General features: G+C 42.4%; 1 protein-coding gene across 2 annotated transcripts in view; it reads right to left on the bottom strand.

Annotated features, from left to right (window-relative positions):
* Positions 1 to 1,532: 1,532 nt before the first annotated feature.
* The window catches only part of PEX5L (peroxisomal biogenesis factor 5 like), a 690,633-nt gene continuing 671,303 nt past the window's right edge, over positions 1,533 to 20,862 (bottom strand). For both annotated transcript variants that reach the window (XM_085633878.1, XM_085633879.1), the window contains 2 exons: positions 10,054 to 10,211; positions 1,533 to 3,786 (listed from right to left, as the gene is read on the bottom strand). In XM_085633878.1, coding sequence (XP_085490004.1) covers positions 3,582 to 3,786; positions 10,054 to 10,211 — 363 coding nt within the window. In that variant the 3' untranslated portion in view covers positions 1,533 to 3,581. The remainder of the gene's footprint in view (positions 3,787 to 10,053; positions 10,212 to 20,862) is intronic.

The following is a 20,862-nucleotide window of genomic DNA, read 5'->3' as shown; positions in this document are numbered from 1 at the left end:
TCAGAGATCCCACCACGAGTGCAGAGCCGCCGCACCGAGTGCAGAGCCACCGACCTGAGTGCAGAGCCGCTGCTTCGAGTGCAGAGCCGCTGCGACGGCTGCAAAGCCACCGCATCGAGTGCAGACCCACCGCCCCCGAGTGCGAAGCAGCCGCCCGAGTGCAGAGTCGCTGCACCACGTGCAGAGTAGCTGCAACGAGTGCACAGCCGCCGCCCCGCGTGCAGAGCCGCCGCTTCGAGTGCCGAGCTGCACCGCGTGCAGAGCCGCCGCACTGAGTGCAAAGCCGCTGCCCCTAGTGTGGAGCCACCTCCACAAGTGCGGAGGCATTTTGCAAATCAGGGCCCTAAACTGTGGAGTCATGTTTTAGTTAGGAGAAAACAAAAGCCCCCTAGGAATGTTCTATTCCTCTCTTTGATTTGTACATCTCCGCTTGAGTAGGTTAATGCATGCTCATGCTCAGATAGTCAATTTGTTTGTGGCTTGGCCCCAACTGCTTTATTTTAAAGCACTGAGCCGGCATATCTTCCACTACAATGCAAACCCATGTCACTCCCTCAACATGAAGAGCAAAAGCTGTGCTTTTCTTTCTCATAGAATAAAGAAAAACAATGGTACCTTGGGGGGGTGGAGGAGTGTAAGCCTCAACTTCCATGGCCAATATACAACACCATAATTTAGATTGGTTTAAACAGGAATCTAATCAGATTTATTTAACACATTAGAAAATGGCAAGAAAACATCAAGACATTTATTTCTAAGCATAGATTGTATCACAATAGAGTGCTTCAAAAGAATACTGGTGCAGTGAAAGTGAAATAAGTGAACTAAAGTGTGCATGTGCTATAAACAAAGCCTATATACAAGTCTCATGGCTGTTCCAGAGGCAAACTTCATCAACATCACTCTATGACTTAAGACCCAGTCCACTAGTATCATTAACAACGTTTCGACCCCACCACCCAGCAAATCTAACGCCAGTAGGCTTTATTTTCAAGTATTCTGGAAAAAATCAAAGAAGCACAATTACTTGAAAAAACCTCATCAACAGATTGGTTTATTTCCCAGCAGTAAGGATCTATATTCTTGTATAATCAAGGAAGAACAATTACTTGCAAAACCACCATCAAGCGATCAGTGTATGAGGAGCTCCAGCAAAGGCGACGTCACTAGAGCAGCTTATAAGGGCTTAGACATCATGCCTCAGGGGTCACCACAACAGATTGGTTCTACCAAATATCTTGCCAGTCCTGATGAGGACACACATTTAAGTAACTTAGTGAGGTCGAAACGGCGACAATGATACCAGAGGACTGGTTCCTAAATATGATCTATGACATTATACTTTGACATAGAGTGATGTTTATGAAGTTTGCATCTGGAACAGGCAGGGGATATAGCACACACACACTTTAGTTCACTTGTTTTACTTTCACTGCACTGGTTTCCTTTTGGAGCACTTTACTGTGATACAATGTATGCTTAGAATGATTTTTTTCTTGATGTTTTCTAATGTTGTCAATACATTGGATTAGGGGCCTGATTTAGATCTTGGTGGACGGGTTACTCCACCACAAAAGTGACGGATATTCCGTCTGCTGACATATAAATCCCATAGACTATAGCTGAATTTATATTTCGGCGGAGAGGATATCCGTCTTTGTTGTGACAGAGTAACCCATCTGCCAAGATCTAAATCTGGCTCTAGATTCCTGTTTAAACCAATCTAAATGATGGTGTTCTATAGTGGCCCGGAATTTGACGCTTAAACCCCCCGCCTCAAAGGAACCATTGTTCTTCTTAATTGATTGTCTTGCCCAGGTCCCAGGGTCACTGGGCTGTCCATTCCATTTAAGGCCCGATTCTGATGCGGTTTGGAAAGCTTCCGGACCAAATGGGTTTGGGAATGGTTTCCGACCGAATCCGATCAGGAGAGTCCAACTGACCGAGTACGATGCATCCGAATACTTCCAGATAAGATTTGGTTGGACTCCCATTGACTTTAAGAAGAAAGGGGTGGCTGGGGTAATTCGTGCACACTGTGGTGGGCACCTGGTGCCTGCCACACTGTGCATGGCTGGTAAGGTGGGACCCATGGGTACCCCCACGGGCCCGATTAGGACGGCTCCGGGTATTGGGGTGCCCACTGCAGGCCTCCAAAGTCTGATTCCGATTGCTGATTCCAGTCGGACGGCACGATTAAGAAAGGCTGTCCAAATCCAGCTTCGTACTCGGTCGTTCGGAAACGTGGCCCATAGAGACGTAAATGTAAATGTAAATGTGCTTGTACTTATATAGTACGATTCTGCTCTGTACGGCTCGGTCATTCCAAATGCCATCGGGTTGGGATTGGAATATTCCTAACGCCTCACTCGCATCGTACTCGGCCGATCGGAAACCTTTGCGAGTTGGTCGGAAAGACATGTTCCCGATTGGGTTTGGACCGAGCAAATGCCGTTAGGAGGCCTTCCTAACCGCATCGGAATCAGGCCCTTAGTGTATTCCCTTCCTCGTACATCCGCAGGCCCCATGTGAGGGTAGATTACGCATTGCCCATACTGCAAGAGCCCGACAGAGCAGTAAGACACTCCTTCACCGTTAATCTTCAAAGTTTGGTCCCATTTATGCAGTTGCTCCTTTACATTTTGCTTTCACTTTCCTGACATCCCAGTACATTTTGTTCTCGCAATAATATGTTAAAAAGTAAAGAGGAACATTAATAGAGCTATACAAGTGCTAAAAAATTAGAATTTTTTTCAAATAACTATCTTGCATTAAAAAAAATAGCATTCCCGTTTTACTCTACAGAATATGAAAAGCTACCATCTCAGGCCAAGGAGCACATATTTGGTCCATAATGCCAACAAGGCTAAATTCTTCACCAATATATTCCTACCTAAAAAGCATTGCATAAATGAGGGATTTCTAAAGTGCATATTTACAGTCCCATCAACCATGGGTATGTACAGCAGAAAGGCTAGTGCAATTTCCGGCTTTCGTATGCAAAAACAAGCATTTATAAAGAAAACATTTTTGGACATTGGCAAAGTTCGAGGCATGTCCTTTTTTTATAATAGGAATCCTTGTTGATAAATAGTTAATAAAGTGACCCTGGAGCATATTTACGTGCATGTATTGCCTGAGTTCAGATGTTTCAAGAGTAGCTCCATACGAGTTGGTTGTTGTAGAAGGACCTGGAAGAAGCAAAACATCAAAGGAAGGTCTGTTCCATTTTTGGAGAGAGTACTTCTTTGCAGTGTGTTCCTTGAGGTGCTACTGAGTCTTTCTTCTATGTCTCTCACAGGATCACTGACAACATATCACAATGAATAAACATGCCATGGAATGAACCTTTGGATCAAACATCTTTGTCTTGTCAAGTCTAGCTGATGTCCAGTTCGCCTGAATATTTAGCTTGACCTTCAACGTCAGTATTTTGTGCTTTTCGATCAATTAAAAAAGAAATAACGTGTCATCCAGTGCAGAGATATCCATTTTTCTGCTATCTAATTAAAATTACTGCATGTAGCAAAATAGTCCAGCATTTTCAAATGCAATTCTATATTCAGTTTTATTTCTTCCCCTCAAGGTTCCAGCTTGAAGGCTCTTAGTAACAGGTCCAAATCCCCGACATTGGCTGCTTGAAAAAGTTCGGGCTGGTCCATCATCGAGAGGGCGATCCTGAGAGCCGCCCATATGTTGCCTGAAATGGCGGGATGTGGGACTTGGAGCTGAATTCTGCTCTTCCTCTGTAAGCTGAGCGCAGTGAGGAAATTGCTTGCAGCCTCCCTAAAAAAATATAAAATAAACATAGAATGGATGATTTTAACATGGTGTTTTTGCCCTACAGAGCCCAGACCACACCAAGGGGGAGGAGTTTTGGGATAGCGCTTAAATTTTACAAAAAACCTAGCAAATTCACGATATATTCATTATCATTATAGCTAAATATATAAGGGAGTGCCACCATGAAATCTACTTAAAGTACTACTTTTTTAAGGACCAGGTGTCCATTTTAGATGCAAGATCCAAGTTTTTTTTTACAGCATACCTGCTGCTATAAAAATGAGTTCCATTTAATTTCATTGCACATACATTTATTTTACAGGATTATCCTGAAAATATAACACAGATCTTGTGGTCTGAAACTACGTTAGATACCCCTGTTGGCAAAATCTTTTCAAGGGAGAAACTAAGTATCTTTTATGCAAGAAGCATGGCAGCAGTGGAACACTGAAAAACACACATCTTAGGGTATAAGAATGTCTGGAGATTTTCAATGTGTTCACCGGAAGCCTGGTTAGCGTCTGCACCTCGTTTTAGTAAGTTGGCATCAGCAAACAGAAGATAATCTTATCTACTTCAATGTTATGGTCAAAAGTATGTTTATTTACACTCTAACTCGCAATGCACAATATTTATTGAATCTTTTAAAAGTCCTACATACCCGATTCCCACTAGCGTAACAAACCTTGAGGGGGTCCCCTGCAAAGTACATGTAGGCCCCCCCTCCGTACTCACTCAGGACCTCTCATGCCAGCGTACTGTGCTGAGGGGGGTCACCTGAAGCTCGAGGCCCCCATGCTGCTGGGGCTGCGGGTACCTTTGTTACGCCACTGCGGATGCGATAGTTTCGGGGCACGGTGCAGGGGGTAGCTGGCGCAGTAGGGATGCAAGAATGCACTTTAGCCCTGGTCTTGCATTGCTGTGATTTGGGATCAGTTGAGGTAGGTGCCCGGTGTGGAAGATGACTTTTTACTATTCATTCTGTGATGTTCCCTAATACACCCCTCTCCAATGTCAACATTTATAAAGGCACCCCTGCACCCCTTTCTTATTGATGATGTGCACCGGTTGCACAGCATGAGGTTTGTGATTCATGTCCTACCACCTGAGGCAGTGGTTGGGAGTATAATGTGTTTACTCAAGACGACAATTGTTTGCTGGGTGTAATCCTTTGTTCCAGTTACTTTCAGTTTAGTTACTTTTAATTTGGATGAAACCTGCTGGATGTAATCTGTTTCTTGCAGAAGCCATTGAATTTTCCCACACTATAATGGAAGCATAGTGGCTTTTAAACTGGATCTAACCCATATCTATATCTATCTATCTATCTATCTATCTATCTATCTATCTATCTATCTATCTATCTATCTATCTATCTATCTATCTATCTATCTATCTATCTATCTATCTATCTATCTATCTATCTATCTATCTATCTCTCTCTCTCTCTCTCTCTCTCTCTCTCTCTCTCTCTCTCTCTCTCTATATATATATATATATATATATATATATATATATATATATATATATATATATATATATATATATATATTCACTGAAAAAACCATAGGTTTCACACATGTTATAGTTAGCTGGACATTTTACTGATAAAAAACCAATGAAATTCCCCCGTTATAGTTACTGCAGGCAACTATAACTCACGCGACCGCAATCCTCTGCTGATGCTAATACTGTATTTAGACACTTATTTGCCCATGTCTTCTTCCATTAAATTTTAGCTTTACATATATTACAAATATTTTTTTTTCATAAAGACACATATGTCATCAGCAGAAGATTGCGGTCGCGTGAGTTATAGTTGCCTGCAGTAACTATAACGGGGGAATTTCATTGGTTTTTTATCAGTAAAATGTCCAGCTAACTATAAAATGTGTGAAACCTATGGTTTTTTCAGTGAATTTGCAAGGTTTTTTAAATGCTAAGTTACTTTACGCCATTCGTGGCGTGCGCGCCCAGTTAACGCAGTTCGTTCCGTGCGCGCACGGTGCGCTTCGCGCACCGTGCGCGCACAGTGAGCACGCGGTGCGCTTCGCGCACCGCGCGCCCACTTTACGCAGTTAGTGCCGTGCACGCACAGTGGTCACGCGGTGCGCTGCGCGCACCGCGTGCCCACGTTTAGCGGGATGGGCCATGTACGCACGATGCGCTTCGCGCACCGTGCGCACATGGGGGACATATTTTGCGCATCTTTGTGAAATGTATTCTTTGTTAACTTCCTACGTATGATAAGCCATGCACAAATGGTGCCCTTCGGGCACCATTTGCACACGGGGTGGGGAGAATGTGGATATTTTTTTTTTTTTTACTATTTTTTACCGTGCGCGTACGGTAAGCGTAATCGGCGATTTTCCGAAAAAAAAATGTTTTTTTTTTTTGGGCTTGGGGGTGGTTTGGGGACCCCTGTATCAATGCTGGGTGGTTAGGATCTCATTAAACTGCCTCTTTACACATTTTTGGGGTTGGTTTTGCTGCCCTACTCAGGAAGCGAGAGAGAAAATGGCGGCCGCCGCTTCCTGGTTTCGACCGATTCGAATGTTTACTAAGAACTAAGAGCCAATCAGAATCGCGCTCGCGCATGCCACCGTACGCGTACGGTAAGCTTACGGTAAGCTTACGGTAAGCGCACCGTAAGCTGCCACAGATATATATATTGATTTAAAGGCTATTTTCTCAGAATCTACTGAACAGATTTACACCAAACCTACAAAAGGCACTTCCTTGACCTGGGGACTACCTCTCTGCCAAATTTCATTAAATTCTGTTCAGCCGTTCGGGCTGTAGCCCTGTCTAAAGGTCCTATGGAAAAATGCATGGGAAAAACGCGTTTTGGGACCCCCCTTTTATCTCAGCCCCCGCTTGACGAATCCCCCCGAGACTTTCAGGGTAGGAGCAGAGCGTAGCGCCCCACCTATTTTGAAAAATTCGCGAGGATTCGTTGACCGGCGCCAAAGTTATTCAAAATAGAATGTTGCGGATTTCCTATGGAAACGTGGTCCTAACTATAACTACCTACTGGCGACCGCCAGTAGGTAATATATATATATATATTCACTGAAAAAACCATAGGTTTCACACATGTTATAGTTAGCGGAAATTTTACTGATAAAAAACCAATGAAATTGCCCCGTTATAGTTAGTGCTGGCAACTATAACTCACGCGACCGCAATCCTCTGCTGATGCTAATACTGTATTTAGACACTTATTTGCCCATGTCTTCTTCCATACATTTTTAGCTATACATATATTACAAATATTTTTTTTTATAAAGACACATATGTCATCAGCAGAGGATTGCGGTCGCGTGAGTTATAGTTGCCAGCACTAACTATAACGGGGCAATTTCATTGGTTTTTTATCAGTAAAATTTCCGCTAACTATAACATGTGTGAAACCTATGGTTTTTTCAGTGAATTTGCAAGGTTTTTTAAATGCTAATTCCTAACTATAACGTGTGTGAAACCTTTGGTTTTTTCAGTGAATTTGTACGGTTTTTTAAATGCTAAGTTACTTTACGCCATTCGAGGCGTGCGCGCCCACTTAACGCAGTGCGTTCCGTGCACGGTTTTTATCAACTTTAATAAGCCCTGTACATTTGGTGGCCTTCGGCCACCAAAAGCACAGGGGGTGGGGTCAATGTGGATAGTGTTTTTTTTATTTCGATTTTATAATTTCATGTTGCCAAAATATAGTTTTTTTACTGATGTAATAAGCCCTGTACATTTGGTGGCCTACGGCCACCAAAAGCACAGGGGGTGGGGTAAGTGTGGATAGTGTTTTTTTTATTTCTATTTTTTACCGTACGCTTACGGTAAGCGTACGGTAAGCGTACTCGGCGAAATTGCCGAAAAAAAAATAAAACCGTTTTTGCTCTTGGGGGATGTTTGGGGACTCCCTCAACATGACTATGTGGGAGGGAGTTGTCAAAACAGCCCCGTAACATGTTTTTGGGCATCATGTTTGATAAATAACACTCAGTGCGAGAGACAAAATGGCGGACGCCGCTTCCTGGTTTCGGCCGATTCGAATGTTTACTAAGATCTAAGAGCCAATCAGAATCGCGCTCGCGCACGCCACCGTACGCGTACGGTAAGCGTACGGTAAGCGTACCGTAAGCGGGCTCAGATATATATATTGATTTAAAGGCTATTTTCTCAGAATCTACTGAACAGATTTACACCAAACCTACAAAAGGCACTTCCTTGACATAGGGACTACCTCTCTGCCAAATTTCTAGTAATTCTGTTCAGCCGTTCGGGCTGTAGCTCGTTCTAAAGGTCCTATGGAAAAATGCATGGGAAAAACGCGTTTTGGGACCCCCCTTTTATCTCAGCCCCCGCTTGACGAATCCCCCCGAGACTTTCAGGGTAGGAGCGGAGCGTAGCGCCCCACCTATTTTGAGAAATTCGCGAGGATTCATCGACCGGCGCCAAAGTTATTCAAAATAGAATGTTGCGGATTTCCTATGGAAAAGGGGTCCTAACTATAACTACCTACTGGCGACCGCCAGTAGGTAATATATATATATATATATATATATATGTTAAGTATATGTGTCTTGTTATGAGGGGTAGGCCTCTTTTGTTTTGAGGATTAATTATTTATTTGTCATTTTATTGGGGGATAGACCCCCCTAATATTTTACACGTGTACGCTTGCGCTCACACACACACACACACACAAGCACACACACACACAATGTATTCATAATGAGTATATACTTGTTTCCTAAACAAATGTACGTATTTATCAAAATATACTCGTATGACTATTTCTAATCATATAAAGATGTTAAAGACGTGCATTTTTAAAATAATTAGTTTTAAAATGCACCTTAAATACGTTTAGTTAAATTATTTTAGTATTATATTAACATTAACTTTACTTTAATTAAAACATTTCTCCATTTCCAATTCAATAACATATTAATTTCCTAATTATTTTCAAAATATTTTTATATTAATTAATGTCTTGCTATTAAATTAGTTCATAATAATTTCTGTCAATGTAAATTATTTTTTATCAATAATATTTAATTTATTTGTCTCTAAATATATCTAAACACAAATAATATAATATAATATAATATAATATAATATAATATAATATAATATAATATAATATAATATGATATACATGGAATGTAAAAAACTCCCAAACTAAAGGGATGAAAACTTTCTATTCGATATAATGACTCCCGATGTACAGCTGCCATAGTAATGGCAGCATACACCTTTATTTCAAACCTATCATGTCCTCTCCATGCTGGACAGGTTATCTTATGTTTGTGAACTCACACTAAAGAGATGGACAGCTAGCTATCTTTGGTGGATGACCTCCAGCTCTAAATCAAGGCCTGAGTCTTTTTAGAGGTACAGCTGGTTGATGCTGTGCCCTGGATTATCCAAAAGATGGTTAAACAGGTTAAGTATTAAAGTACATTTTGAGTAGGTGTGCCTTTTAGTTTTTTGGAAGGATAACAAGCTGGTATTGCATCGTAGATTATTGCGAAGATTGTTCCAGAGTTTCAGAGCTAGGTGCAGGAATGGCTAATTCTTGGCCTGGACTAGTTCTTTTGTGGAATTTCCAGTAAGAAGAATTTCCTATTTTACAGTAGTCTGGAATAAGTAAGCAAAAGTGTTGGGAAAGTCCCTTAAACTTAGGAGGTAGGGGGGAAAATAGGCTTCTTGTGAAGTAAGGAGAAAAAAATGCAATGTGAACAATTTGCAGCACTCAATGTAGGGAAACAAGAAAATCTACACTATTTGTTAATTTCCAGGCCTACTTCTGAGGATTAGTGTGGTTCACCAAAAATACGAAAGTGCACAATGTGCAGGCATGCACCCATGATAAGTAGATCACCTCGAATCACTGTTAATTGGACCCTAAATTACAGATTTAAAAAAAAAAAAGATTGAATCTTAAGAATGAGTGCAGCAACACCGTTTAACTCACTACGTTGTCCATCTGCATCCTTGACAGGTACTAAAGTCAAAAAGGTGATGGTTTAGACTATTATTCTCCAAAGTCTGTCTTGGACGGCCAGATCTCTGACTAATTTTTAACATCACTACATTTATCTATATGGGGAAGTGCTAAAAATCTGGCATGGATCCGGCCCTCCAGGACCGACTTTGTAACCCTGGTTTAGATAACCGATAATGGCACAGATACACCCAATCTCAAGGTGCACTTCTAGACTTAATTCTATTCCTAACTTGAATGATTTGTTGCCTCTTCACAGTTCCCACCTGTAAGCTCCAAGGTTGACACAGCTGATTCCTAAATTGTATCTGGAGCGGATGAAGCCGGGCTGTATCTCCAGGGCTCTCGTGTAGGCCTCCACAGCTTCTTCACTCCGATCTCCATTGGCTAAGGTAGCACCAAGGCGATTCCATAATGAGTAGTCCTGAGGTTAAAATAAAAAGATATTTTAATTTGATAGGCAGTCATCTATTGAGCGATAACCAAAGATGAGTTATCTTGAATTGTAATCTTCGGTCTATTGAAAAGGTTTTGTAATATTTGGGGACACAAACATAACAAATCTGTTACCACACCTTCACTAGGCCATAATTCAAAGTGCAATCAGTCATTCCATTGTTTTACTTTCCATACTAATCAGATATCATCGTGTCCAAACTTTGCAATCAGTTCTAAATGTGCAATGTCAATCCCAAGGGGGCCGATTCACAGAACTAATTTAAGACAAAATCCTAAACATACTACTTTTGGTATTCACAAAAGTTAGGATTTTGTCTTAAGTTTGTCTTAAGACAAACTTAAGACAAGCTTAAGACAGACTTAAGATAGACTTAAGACAAACTTAAGACAGACTTAAGACAGACTTAAGACAATATCCTAACTTAAGTCTGTCTTAAGTCTGTCTTAAGTTTGTCTTAAGTCTGTCTTAAGTCTGTCTTAAGTCTGTCTTTAGTCTGTCTTAAGACAAAATCCTAACTTCTGTGAATACCAAAAGTAGTAAGTTTAGGATTTTGTCTTAAGTTAGTTCTGTGAATCGGGCCCAAGAACTTTGGATGGATTCGGGGACGCTGGATATAGCACTAAAAGTCACAGTCTTTGCCAACAGAAAGTGAAGTACACAATGAGCAAACAGCACAGAATCTGACACATTACATCATCTTCACCAAAACAATTGGGAGACTAAATCCTTTGTTTACTGTAACGTTTCCATGAACACTCCCAAGAAGAAAACTAGCACTGCAGTCAAGCAATAAAAAAAGTGCTTTAGGGATTATTGCTTCCCACAATCCCCTTCTTCGTTTTTTCCTTACAGTGATAGTATAACTGAAATTATTAAAAATCCACTTAACAAATCCACAAGTAATTGTAACCACGAAACAAGCCCTTTCACAAATAGATCCGAAAACACTGCCGAAGCGGAGGCCCTTTGATCTAAAAAAAAAAAGATCTCCAAAAGAGCTTCTGCTAGAAATGGAGTCTCTGGTTGGCAGGGGTATACACCATGTCCAAGCAGGAACCATCATTCTAGTCAGGGTAAGCTAGGTACACACTGAAAGATAACCTTTTCTCACCCTCTGGTAGCTAGGCACAGAGCAGTCAGGCTTATTTAGAGAGGCAATGTGTAAAGTATTTGCACAACACACACACACACACACACACCACAAACACACAGTAACATAATGAAAACACCACTAAAAAGAATCCACACATGTTTAGAAACATAGATTATGATTTTATAAATAATTCAATACCAAAACAACCAAATCCAATAGGTAGAAGTTGAGTTATGAATTTCTAAAGAATAAAAAGAGTTCTAGTGCTCAGGAGCATTATGCACCAATGGGGGTTATCTGGTTGCGCTGGACCAGGACAAAGTCAACAGTTCAAGCTGACCACGATGGAGTGCAGGCAGGAGACAGGAGCCACGCAGGCCCGGTGAACAGAATACTTTGATTCTGGTCGCAAGCTGCGAGATGAGTGTTCGGGATTTGTGCCAGGAAGAGCGGCCTCAGATGATTTACGCACTCTATTTGCCCTAATGCAGGATGTCGATCCGACCTTGCTGCGGTGGCAGTCTTCTTAGACGCCACCAAGACGTTTGATTCTTTAGAGTGGGATTACCTAGCTAGCGTCCTGAGGCAAATGGGATTCCCCCTTCCTTTTTTGTCTTGGATCTGATTACTCTATACAGAACCACAGGCCAGAGTATTTGATTAAAGGGGTGTGTTCCCCCAGCTTTCAGATCTCAAGGGGAACGAGGCAGGGTTGTTCGCTATCCCCCCTCCTTTTTGCACTGACTATGGAGCCACTGGCAGCCAAGCTCTGGCAACATCACCGAGAATACGCTCGCCAATACCCTGAAAGACAAATTTTAATATCATTATACGCAGACAATATCAGGTTATATCTGCGGGAACCCGAAATCAGCCTTAACCCAATATTGCATGAAATTATACAGTTCGGGATGTATTCCGGAGTTAATATTAATTGGGGGAAATCTCAGATATTCCCTCTTACTGAGTCGGTTGGCAGATATGATCCCGAATATCCCCTGACCTGGTGTGATGACGAAATAAAATATGTGGGGAAAGTAATAACCAGAGAAACGGCAGAACTTATGAAAGTTAACTACGGACGGACACTCGAAACGCTGACAGACTCCATCACTAGATGGATTGCTATGCCAGTCTCACTAGCAGGACGGGTGTCACTAATCAAAATGGTGATACTCCCTAAACTACTGTATCTTTTCACTAACATCCCCTATAAACCTAGTAAACCTTTTTTAAAGCTCTCAAATCACAACTCATTCGCCTGACTTGGGGCGGCAGACAACCTAGACTTAAGTGGGAACACCTGACCGAACAATTTACCAAGGGAGGGTTCCAAGTACCAGATATGGAACTTTATTTCTGGTGCGCACAGGCACACTACTGCATATGCCGCACCTGGCAGTAGAACATGGTTATATGATGCCAGTACCCTATGCAGCCTACCTTAGTGTGTTGGTCAAGCCCCGAGGTAGAGGCCCGACGACTGTAGAATGCACCAATGGAGCCTAGAGGGCCATAGCAAAATGGCTACAAACAGATATACTCTACTCCTCCTGTTGTCGTTGCAAGGTCGGGTAGCTATTTTGGTCACACAGGAAATGAGCTGTCGGCAAATGGGGGGACATGTATGAGGATGGTATATTCTGTAGCCGAGAGGTCTTCTTCGGAGAGTGTCAGCCCTCCCCAATGGAACTTTTCATGTATGTTAGACTTCGGCAGGATGTGAAGGCCGCTACCCCCACATTCCCTGCTAAACCTCCTGCCTTGGCCCAACTACATGCTTTACTACAATGCTCAGCTCCTGCACATGTGGTTTCCATGCTGTATCGGACCAATCAGGCGGATAGCCCCCAAACAGCCCAAAAGCACAAGCACAATGGGAGAAAGACCTAGGTAATCTCCTTAGCGATGACCAATGGATATTTTGTTGTCAGCAAATGGGCCGAGTCACAGCCAGCATGTAGGCCGCACATAATACACTTTAAATACTTACACCGGCTCTACTACACTCCAGCGAAGCTACTTAGTTTTTAGCTTAGGAACAACAATAACTGTGATAGATGCGGTGGGGCGGGAGCAGATTTTTTACAGCATGGGAGTGTGACCCAATTCAGAAATACTGGGACACAGTGACTGAAACATTGACCCAGATGACTGGTTCCCACATACCCAATACCCCACTCACCATAATTCTAGGAAACACTAAAGAACTAGAGGCCTCAATCAGGAAATATGTCTCGTTGGGCCTACTCCGTGCCAAACGCTGTGTGGCCTGCAGGTGGGGCAGAGAACGCACACCCACATTTAAAGATAGTTAAATGATCTTAAATTTTGTCAGGAGCAGCTGGCAACATATGCAGAACTGATGCCACCTATGTCCAGGCCACGAGACATTTGGGAACCTCTACGACCAAACTTGCTTGAGCGATCTACTGAGGGAGACACAGAAGAGGAGACCATTAGAGACTATCATATGGCACAGGAATGAAAATGTATAAGATGTGGGACTATGGGGTAGACATTGAAGCAAGGGAACAGATTGAGGGAGGCTCAGAATGTACAAACTGGGGTGATTGTCCAAATAAGTGCAATTTAGTAGTAAGACAATGGAACTGCAGCAATATACAATGCTTATACTGTTTTGTGGATATCATGGCTCTTTTCAACTGTACGAGGATAATGCTGTGTCGTGGATAGAACAGTAACCTATCCATGTTGATATATAGTTGTAAAATCAATAAAAACATATTTTTTAAAAAGCAGCGAGATGAGTGATGCAGACGAGCAATGCGTCGACGTCAGACCCGCAGTCGAGGTGATGCGTCGATATTCTTTGCGCAGTGGCAGCAATTTGTAGGGGCCATTGAGTGTAGCGGTGGTTCCAAAGGCAAGGCGCCCGGTTAATTGATGCTGGAGGGACGCTGCGTCGATCGTCTCCATGCAGTTGCAATGCGTTGGTTCTGAAGTGGTGGTTCTAGACGCAATACGGCAGTTCCCGAGTGCAATGTGCCGGTTTCTACTCCAGTAACAGGATTGATGCACCAGTTCTGCTACATGCAGACTGGAGATGCATTGATTTCTCTGGTGCAAGTATCTGGGTCGACATTCCAGGGAACGAGGCAAAGGAGCAGGGGTAGAGACTTTGATATTCCTGAGTCTCAAGCAACAGGAGGCAAGGCCACAAGCCCTTGGAAATCACTTTATTTGCAAGGCAGAGTCCAGCTCTCCTCAGCAGGGTTAGAAAGCAGTAGGCAGCAAGGCAGCACAGCAGAAAAGCAGGCCTTCCAGGTCCGCAGTCCAGCAGAGTATCAGTCCTTGATGCAGCACAGCAGTTCGTCTGACAGAGTACAGGTGTAGGTCCAGAAGTGTCTGATTTGTCGGGACCAGGGACCCATTACTTGTACCCAAAGTTGCCTTTGAAGAAGGGTCTTTGAATTGCACAAGTATCCTTTCTTCCTCAGCCCTTGCTACAGATCATCTGTGGGAGGTAATCAGCCCTTTGTGTGGGATCAGGCCACTACCTACTCTGATGTCAGTATCAGTCCCTCCCTGCCTCCCTCCCTTTGTGCTCAGGAAGAGCCATCAGAATGCAGATGAGTACTCAGACACACCTAACCTTCCTGTGCTTGTGGCTGTCTAGAGGCAATGCACAAGGTGTAGCTGTCACCTATCCCAAACCTGTACTGAAGACAGGCTGCAGGCACACAGAGCTGTAAGAGCAGAGAAATGTCCACTTTCTAAAAGTGGTATTTCTGAAATAGTAATGTTAAATCCAACTTTACCAGTAAAGAGGACTTATAATTATCATCCCAAATATATGAAACATGAAACCGCTAGTCCTTTCTCATCGGGAATTACAGCTTCAAAGTGTATTAAGGAATTCCCAATGTTAACCTATGAGAGGAGAAGGCCTCCCAGTAGTGAAAAACAAATTTAGGTGTTTTTCACTACAAGGGAATGCAAAACGTAAATGTTAAAGTCGTACCTTTTACTTACAAAGCACTCTGCCCTATGGGCTACCTAGGGCCTCATTAGGGATGACCTATGTGTAATAAAACAGGAGTTTCTAGGGCTTGGAAAAAGTTTTTAAATGTCAAGTCAAAGTGGTAGAAAAACTGCACACATAGGCTCTGCAGTGGCAGACCTGAGACATGTTTAAAGGGCTACTTGTGTGGGTGGAACAATCAGTGATGTAGGCCCACTAGTAGTATTTATTTTTCAAGCACTGGGCACATGTAGTGCTTTTTACTTGGGACGTATAGGTAAATAAAATATGCCTATTATGGACAAGGTTAGAAAAAGGGGAGGAGGAAAGCAAAATGTTTGGTGTGACCCTTCAGAGAGGGCCATTTGTCGACAGCTCCTTCATGGACCCCGTTTGATATTGCACACCCCACTCAACGTGGAGCAGGGCACGATGATGAATCATGCCATCTAGGTGGGTGAGCGTCTGTGTAGCTTGAAAACAAGATCCTCAGGATCTGTAAGTAAGTTACTTAAGGAATTTCAGACATACTGGTCTGGTTTACTAATCGGGGATCTGTTATGAACAGTAAAAAAATTACCCCCTCCCCTAATTTGGCTATGCACAAGCATCCACTGCAACCCTTCTGTCCTGAAATAGCCACTCAACAGAGAAAAATGGTATTAGACAGGGGAATGTGCCATTGACACATCATAAGGTAAGGAGAGACCAGAAACCTATGAGTTAAGGTACTTAGTGCATTGAGAACTATTAGGATTTTCTAGGCTACTGTTAGAAGAAATATGATGGTATGAACACCTTCTGCCACATATGAGTTCTCCCTTCATATGACAGTGTGTTTCAGAATGCAGAAGTAATTCTTTTAGGGAATGTCAAGCCAGGTAGTTGGTGCTAGAATTGCTTTGCGTTTTTGTTGGGCATGGACCTTTTTAGGGGATTTCCCTAAAACCTTTTGCTTTTTTTCCTTCTGGTTTTTGTTGATTCTCTTTTCGTGGCCTTTAGACTCTGGGCACTTTCCCACTGTAATGCAGTGTGAACGTGCACACACCCTTCCTACATATGCTAGGAAGTAATGCTTACCTGATTGGTTTAGGTGCTGTACCTGTGAGTACCCTGTAAAGAGGTATACCACATACCCAGGGCAGGTACTGCACTGGCTACTAGTGGGTGGTAGCACTGATTGTCCCACCCACAAGAAAAGCATTTCAAAGCCCACCATTGCAGGCCTAGGTCTGCGCATTTGCACTTATGCTCAGGTTGCCATTTCTAAACTATTAGTAAATGCTTAGTGGCCCGTCCACTACCACTAAGACACCCCTAGAGAAAGCCCTGAGGGGTAAGGCAAGTGGTAGGGGAAAAGGTAGGCAGGTAAACATCTGTGTTCCCTCCCTATGTAGTGAATTATCCCCATGTGGGTTTTCCCTTCCTAGGAGGTCTGGTCTTCCCATGGGTCAACAAGGGGAATGGCAGAATTACTTCTAAACTACAGTTTTAGCTTACAGTAGAGAGGAGCCTCATGATATTTTCAAACATGTCTTAAGCTTGCCATTGCAGGCCGGTGTGTGCGCATTGCACTAATGCTCCTGCTGGACTTTCTTATTCATTGGACAATGCTGAGGGTGCTTTTCACTAACACCAGAGTATCCCTAGGGTGAGCCCTGGGGGTGGAGAAAGTGAGAGGTTAATGGCAAGGCAGTTTCACAAGTGTGTTCCCTGCTCAGGCAGTGAAAAACCCCCATGTGTGTTTTCACTACATATGAGGTTTGCTCTGCCCATAAGTAATTAACATGGGGCAATGCCTGAGATTACTTTAAGCTGCAGCGGTGGTTACAGAGGAACAGCCTCATGTTGTTGTTTTTTTTTTTTTAATTATCTTTATTAGCAGTCATAAGTGAAACGGCACAAAGGCAACGTTCTTGAATAATGTGCAAGCATATTTGAAGAGAAAGGAAAGAAATAAAAGGAATAAAAGCAAGGGGAAAAAAGCAGGACATTCCATAATAGTTATCATTTCATTTCCAAAATTGCAAATAATGCAAAAGTTGCCACAATACTATAGGCTACACACCATAATGGCAATGCTAAAAACCAAATACATTTCTCAACATTCTGATATCAAATGGCCTTCTGTTATCCAGTTAACTCCAGCCTAAATTGCTAACATTGGGTAAGCAAGAGGAGGGGACAGATCTCCTTCTGACACAGAACGAGGAGCGGAGGAATCCTGTGTGAGTAGATATGTTAATAATGGTTCCCAAATGTTTGTAGGGTGGGATGTTAGGGGCAGTAGTTCCCAGTAAGAGGCCAATCGTTCCTGGCAGCAGGCTGAATCTTGAAGCCAGACTGTGATGGTAGGTGCGGGGTTCCCTCCCCAATGCATAGCCACCTGGCGCTTTGCTATAAAGAGGAGCATAGCTGTGAGGTTCCAGTTTTCAGGGGGAATATCTCTGACATATCCCAGGAGGCTAACCAGATGCGTGCGTGGTTCTGAGATACCAACAATGAGTTGCAGTCTATAGTGTACTGTTCTCCAGTATTCTGCCACTTTAGGGCACTCCCAGGCTAGGTGTAAAAAAGACACGTAGGGAGCCGAGCAACTCACACATAACCCCTCCATTCTTAAGCCCATTAGCCGCAATTGTACTGGTGGACAGTATAATCGGTGTAAGTATTTAAAATGTATAATTCCTAATCTATAATTAGGTGAGAGGGCCGCAGTTTGTGCACAGCAATAGTTCCATTGCTCGTCTCTAATGGGTTGATCAGTGTCCAGGGCCCATGCTGCAGGAGCCGCTGGCAAACAAATCAGTGCCTTATCTTGCATGATAGTATATAGCAGTGTAACTAGTCTTTGGGAAGATGTGTTGATCAGCATGTGTTGATGTGTTGATCAGTGATACCTCATTCTGTCTCGAGTAGTACTACTGAACTTGTAACTGTGTGTGTGGGATCAGATTGTGTGCTGCAACTCGTATCATTGTGCACCAGACGTTGTGCCTCATTCCAGGGAGGTACGGTGAGCCCGGCTGTGAGTTGATTGTGACCAGATTGTCTGGTGCGACTCATATCATTGCACACCAGACATTGAGCCTCATTTCCAGGTGACGTAATGTGAATTTAACTTAAGGTTGATTGGGACTGGATTGTCTGGTGTGACTTGGATCAGCGTGCAACAGACCTTGTGCCTCATTTCCAGGGAGGCAAGTCAAACCCAACTTTTGGTTCATTGTGACTGGATTGTCTGGTGCGACTCGTATCATCCCACCCCAGATATTGTGCTACATTTCCAGGGAGGTATGGAGAACCCGACTCGTGGTTTCTTGTGACCAGATTGTCTGGTGTGATTTGGTTCAACCTGCATCAGACATTGTTTATCACTTCCCATAGGGTATGAGGACAGCTGCACCCCCCATTCACTAAGTGTTCCGTCTTGCCCTCAGTTCAGCGAATCAACTGCCCTATCCTCACCCGGCCAGACAACTTCGTGTTGCCAGGTAGCATTGCCCAGATCAGGCCTGGGTGGTGAGAGTAAGTGACTGGGTTGAGGAACACTTTTGAGAATCATCGAAGCAAGTCAAGAGAATGCGTGATCCCCCTGTGCTTCGCAAAACTAGCCTCGTGCGGGAGGGCAAATTGAGGGACCTCTTGATTGGACTGGGACAGCCTCTAGCCTGCTTCTGCTCTGCATAAAGTAGGTGAACTTCCTGAGTGATGGCCATGCCCCACATTTATCTACTGTTGCCTTGTTACCCTGATAGCTACTCCAGCCTTCTCCCTGGGCCCCTGACTAAGTGTGACTCCGGCCTTAAACCGGTATAGTAAGGGGTGGGGCTTTTTGACTATAACCTGTGGGCAGAGTGATGGGGAGGTAACTGAGAGGTGTGGGAGGGATTGTGCCACCTGGTCCGCATTCATATTGATCAACTGACCTGCTGGATATCATTTGCACCGAGTTACGGTGCCCAGTGCGTATATGTGCGAGTGGGTTTCATACAGACTTGCTGATATCCTTTACACCGCGTTACGGTGCTGTATAAGTGTAGGGTAGAGTGCTGCATGAGAACAGCCTGCTAATAGTTGCACTGCGCAGTGGAGTTGTTTACTTGGTTGTTTCATTACTTGACAAATACTCCATTTCAACATTGGTTTTACCCGTGCGGCCTTGGCCCATGGTGCTGCTAAAAAGTGTTATAAATTCCTGTGAATACACATTCCTGATATTTTTGTAATCTGGGAGGCACCCTAGAAATGTTTGGATTTAAATTCTGTCATTTGCCAGGGTGGGCCCAGTTCTAACAATGTATCGCACCGCACAAGGGTGCTGGGGTAAAATAGGATTTTTCCCCAAGTGCGCATGTTACTGATGTCATTTTACATTGCTGTTTAGGGCTTTTGCAGCGTTTGAGACTCATACACAAACAAAGGGGGTAATTGGTTTATGTAAGTGTTACATATTGATTTGGCCACTTTGATCTGCCATTTATAATTTATAGCTGCAATTCATGACAAAAGGACCATTGCCTAGGCACCAGACATTTCATTGGTCTTGTAAGTGTATGAGTCAACAAATGGATGCATACACTGTTTCTTCTCGTGTTCAATTTGGATCACTGACAGAATATCGACGACAGGAATATCGAGGTACACAAATATCGTGTACAGAATAGCGATGTCAAGAATATCGACATCCTATCTCTACAAAGGTAAGTACAAAAATATTGAAACCAAAATATCGTTGTTTAAAATATCGTTGTCCAAAATATCGTTTTTTTTAAATGTTTTTAAAATAATATAAAATAAATTGAATAATAAATAGAATAAATAAAAACATAGTGATAAGTAGCAAAAACTAAAAAAATTATAAATAATAAATGTAATATAAAAACAATCAAATATAAATATATAAGAATTATTATCTATATATATATTTACTTAATAATATTGATAAATAATTATTGTATTACATTATAAAATGTTAAAAACATAATAAAAATTATACATACATATATATACATACACCTGTAACATAAATGTAAAAATAAAAAATATATATATATATATATATATATATATATATATATATATATATATATATATATATATATATATATATATATATAAATTAAAATATTAAAATATTAATTTAATTTTAAAACATCATTTTACACTACATTTTACTAAAATAGTAGTAAAAATGTTGAATAGCGTAGAGGATAAAATTACTATTCCCACTCCAAGGAATGCAAAAGTAGGGAAAGTGTTGGATAGCGGAGGGGATAACATTTAAATTCCCACTCCAGCAAGTACAACAATCGAAAAGTGTTGGATATCAGAGGGGAATAATTTAATATTCCCACTCCAGCAAGTGCAACAATAGGGAAAAGGTTGGATAGCGGAGGGGATAAAATTACTCTTCCCACTCCAGGGAGTGCAACAGTAGGGAAAGTGTTGGACAGCGGAGGGGATAAAATTACTATTCCCCCTCAAAAGAGTGCAACAGTAGGAAAAGTGTTGGATGGCGGATGGGAATAATTTAC

The sequence above is a fragment of the Triturus cristatus genome, chromosome 11 (genome assembly GCF_964204655.1).
Source record: "Triturus cristatus chromosome 11, aTriCri1.1, whole genome shotgun sequence".
NCBI classification, from domain to species: domain Eukaryota; kingdom Metazoa; phylum Chordata; class Amphibia; order Caudata; family Salamandridae; genus Triturus; species Triturus cristatus.
This window is presented reverse-complemented; position numbering and strand designations above follow the sequence as displayed.